Source organism: Octopus bimaculoides, chromosome 13 (assembly GCF_001194135.2).
Source record: "Octopus bimaculoides isolate UCB-OBI-ISO-001 chromosome 13, ASM119413v2, whole genome shotgun sequence".
Classification (NCBI taxonomy): domain Eukaryota; kingdom Metazoa; phylum Mollusca; class Cephalopoda; order Octopoda; family Octopodidae; genus Octopus; species Octopus bimaculoides.
The window spans coordinates 9,081,085-9,085,200 of record NC_068993.1 but is presented as its reverse complement, the minus strand read 5'-3'; the positions used below and the strand labels follow the sequence as shown (position 1 = coordinate 9,085,200).

The following is a 4,116-nucleotide window of genomic DNA, read 5'->3' as shown; positions in this document are numbered from 1 at the left end:
ATTGACAAACATTGTGAAGTTGAAAGAGTGAAAAACTGAACCATAAATTGTTAGAAGGATGCTTGCTTTAGATATTTTAAAATTCATTTAATTTCAAAATCAGAAAGTACAGAGTTTGTAGTAATTTCAAATCTTAAACTGAAAATTCAATGACAACAATAATTCTTTCTACAGAAGGTGCAAGGCCTGAAAATTTATTTATTTATTTATTGGTGGTGGTAGGGGGACTAGTTGATTGCATTGACTCCAGCATTTTTGCTCGTACTTAATTTATCGGCCCCAAAAGGATGAAAGACAAAGTTGACCATGGCGGAATTTGAACCCAGATCGTAAAGACAGACGAAATGCTGCTAAGCATTTTGCCCGGCATGCTAACGATTCTGCCAGCTCACCGCCTTAACAACAACTACAACAATAATATTCTGTATAATGGTATCTTTTAATTGAGGAGTGCCACAGTACAATTTTCCCTATTCTGAAAACTTACACATTTTTCCACAGGGACATTTTCGCAAGCCACTTCTTGGGCAGTCCCCACAAGCTTCAGCATGGCACACTTGTTCACAGGTGTGATGGCCACATTTAAGCAATTTCCCACAAGTCTGTAGTAAAGATATAAACAATCATTGAAATATTTTTTTCAATTTAAATTCTTTTAAATTTTAGAACAAGACTCAACCCACATCAATTTGGATTTATCAAAATACTTCAGTTTCTATCAATTTGAAATTACATGTCAAAAAACAAATAAAGAAACTTGAACTTTAACCATTAGTCACAGTTCAAAATGAATTGTTTTTTTATTCGGTGTCTTATTTTATTGATCGTAGAACAATAAAAAGGCAAAATGGAGTGGAGTAAGATTTGAATTCAGAACAGAAACAAATTTTACTGAACACCATAATTTATCTCATTGAACACTTTCTTGATGATGCTCATGCCAATGATATCCCTACCTCCCCAGTGCTACTGTGTTATACAGTTAAAAAATATAAAAGTTTGCCTCGTATTTAGATTAGAGTTAGGAAAATTTATCAAAGAAGCAGATGTTCAAAATATGTAATCTATGTTTCCTTAGACTAGAAAAGTTAAGCTGAGTCCATTCATGTAAAAATCCATTAATAGAAAAACACCTGTCGGTCTCTAAAAGATGATTGCAAAGGCATTCAACAGGTTCAGATAGGAATAATCTTTATGTAGGTAAACAAGTCTACCTTAGATAATCTATATAACATTGATTCAAAAAGTACAAGAAGGAAACATTTTTTTGTCATAATTGTTATCCTTCTTTTCAGTTCATGCGATTTCTAAAACCTTTTAAAAATAAATTATATATATCATTATCATCATCGTCGTTTAACGTCCGCTTTCCATGCTGGCATGAGTTGAATGATTTGACTGAGGACTGCTAACAATTCTGCCAGTACTATATATATATATATATATATATAATTGCAGATAGAGAGAAACTCTAAGTACCGTCGAAGTGAATTATCAGCTTCTTCCAATTAAACACCGCACTGTGTATTGAGTACTCCTTCCCTTAACTCATTCCTTCTCCCATGCATAACTACAAATGTGTATGTGTATATATGTATGTGTGTGTATATATATATATATATATATATTGTTTGGACCTAATTGTTTTCTATTTTCATGAATTTAATATTCTCTGCTATGTCAGCTTGAACTAGCAGATAATTTGAATAAGAATAAAAAATAAAGTTTGCAGTAGAGACAGCTATAATCAATTGAATTGTTCTTGATATGTGGCTGGTACTTATTTCATCAAACCCTCAAAGGATGAAAGGCAAAAATCAACAAATCTAGTTTCCCCCACATACTACAACTGTCGCTGCCACAGCAGCAGCAACAACAACAACAATCTTATGCCTCAGTTTACCTTTCCACATTGCCACTGTGGGGCAGCACAAGGTCGAATATCAGTCTCCTGACCACACTGGCATTTCTGCTGACTGGTTTTAGGACATGGTGGACAGTCCCCTAGAAGTATAAAGAATTATAAGTAAAATTAGATATTTTTATTACCAACTACATGAAATGGTTTACAAATAACTACATACTGATGCATTAATTCTACATAGCATATGTCGAGCTTCCTTGTTTTGTTATTTTTATTATTGAAGTATAATGAGGCAAGAGGAATTATAATTTCTCTGTAACCATAGAATATGTGTGTGTATATATAATATCTCTGTAAGTTCTTCAGAGTTCAAAACATCATTGTATTGTGTCCTGTGTAAATATTGTAACTGATTAATCAATAAAATCATGTTTTATTCTTTCTTTACAGTTCAGTTATTAGCTGAAAGATAACCATCCAAACATCCAACTGAAAAAACAATTGCTCCAACTAAAAAAAAAAATAATGCCATCCCACCAATGTGATCCTATAAAAAATGTGAACAGAGAAAAAAAAACAATGTGAATTATTATGAATTATTATGAAATCCATTTGTTTGTGAAATGTTATTTTAATATGTGAAATTTACAGAAATTCGATAAATATATCTGCCTACCTTCATGACATGCCTGTTGACAATAGTGTTGTTGACAGAGTAAAAGACGTCTACAAGGCTGCCCACATGACCATACTTTGTCAGAGCAGCGTCGCATTTTTGCTGGAGACTGTTGGCAATGGCAGAGAGCTTTCAATATTTTAGGACAAGGAGGGCAAGGACCTGAATATAATCCAGTGACAAAGAATAGTATAAAATATATAATACATTTAAACAATACTAAAATTTAACATTATTTACATTATTTACATTTGATGGATATTTGTCCTCATCTTGTTTGTTGTTAACACGTTTCGGCTGATATACCCTCCAGCCTTCGTCAGGTGTCTTGAGGAAATTTCGAACCTGGGTTCTCATTCCTTACGATGTTACTATTATTATATTATTATTATTATTACTATTATTAATCAGGTCGCTGCCGTGAATCGAACTCGGAATCTTGGGGTTAGTAGCCCACGCTCTTAACCACTATGCCATATGACGAAGGCTGGAGGGTATATCAGCCGAAACGTTGTGTTAACAACAAACAAGATGAGGACAAATATCCGTCAAATGTAAATAATGTAAATAATTCCTCATCTCTTAAATATAGAACTGTATTAACTAAAATTTAACATTACTACCAAATAGAAAGTTGTTTTTTTTTAAATGGGAAGGAGGGAATACCATGAATTTACAAAAAAAAAAAAAAAAAAGATTTTGCACTTTATTTTAAAAAAGAAACTAGTTTTTTTCAACATATTATTGCATAATTTTAATTGTTACACAAGTAAGTATAGAAGCAAACTGTTTGAAGCATTATTATTATTGTTGCTGTTGAAAGTTTAAGGAAATTTTTCCTAGTAATCAGTGAGTGTATATTTAGTAAAGATTGAAAATGGCTTTAGCAGATATGTAATATGTTAACTTACCTGGATGGCAGAGTAATAAACAACAATGTCCACAGAGGGGTATTAGTTGTTTCCCACATGTCTGTCCACAAGAATGTGGTACTAACCATGGATCAAAACGTGGGTCTTCGACTTGACCGCAAAAACATTTATAACGAACAGGACAGTCTTTTTGTTTATATTCGAATCTGCATTTTGGGCTAGAAGAGAAAAAGGAAACCTCATTTTTTTAAACATGTATTTCTATCTTAAATAGAAATTATGAAAACTTTTCTATGATAAACAAGAGAAATTTTCATTTGAAGATTTAAAAATTAATAACTTCCATCCATTTCCTCTGTTCACTGTGCCTGAGAGAGTCATAAAGGCACAGTCTCAGGCACCACCCCCATAGGGTCCTATCAGTAGCAACTGTCATTACACTTTCCAGCTAGATTCTCAAGTATGACCAATGGAGATTATGGATACTATCCAACCATCTCATTCTTGGTCTGTTTTGGTTCGGTTTCTACAGCTGGATGCCCTATCTAATGCCAACTATTTTAGAGTGTGCTGGATACTTTTTACATGGCACCATCACCAGTTCTTTTTACGTGGCACCATCACCATCAAATAATTTCAATATTTGTTCTTTTGTATTCCATCACGTTTTTCCATGATATATATATATATATATATATATATAT

At 32.8% G+C, this 4,116-nt stretch overlaps 1 protein-coding gene across 1 annotated transcript in view; it reads right to left on the bottom strand.

Annotated features, from left to right (window-relative positions):
* The window catches only part of LOC106884187 (NF-X1-type zinc finger protein NFXL1), a 29,764-nt gene that overhangs the window by 13,630 nt on the left and 12,018 nt on the right, over positions 1 to 4,116 (bottom strand). Inside the window, exons 7-10 of the mRNA XM_052972567.1 lie at positions 3,452 to 3,630; positions 2,541 to 2,702; positions 1,904 to 2,004; positions 474 to 602 (exon numbers count right to left, since the gene is read on the bottom strand). Coding sequence (XP_052828527.1) covers positions 474 to 602; positions 1,904 to 2,004; positions 2,541 to 2,702; positions 3,452 to 3,630 — 571 coding nt within the window. The remainder of the gene's footprint in view (positions 1 to 473; positions 603 to 1,903; positions 2,005 to 2,540; positions 2,703 to 3,451; positions 3,631 to 4,116) is intronic.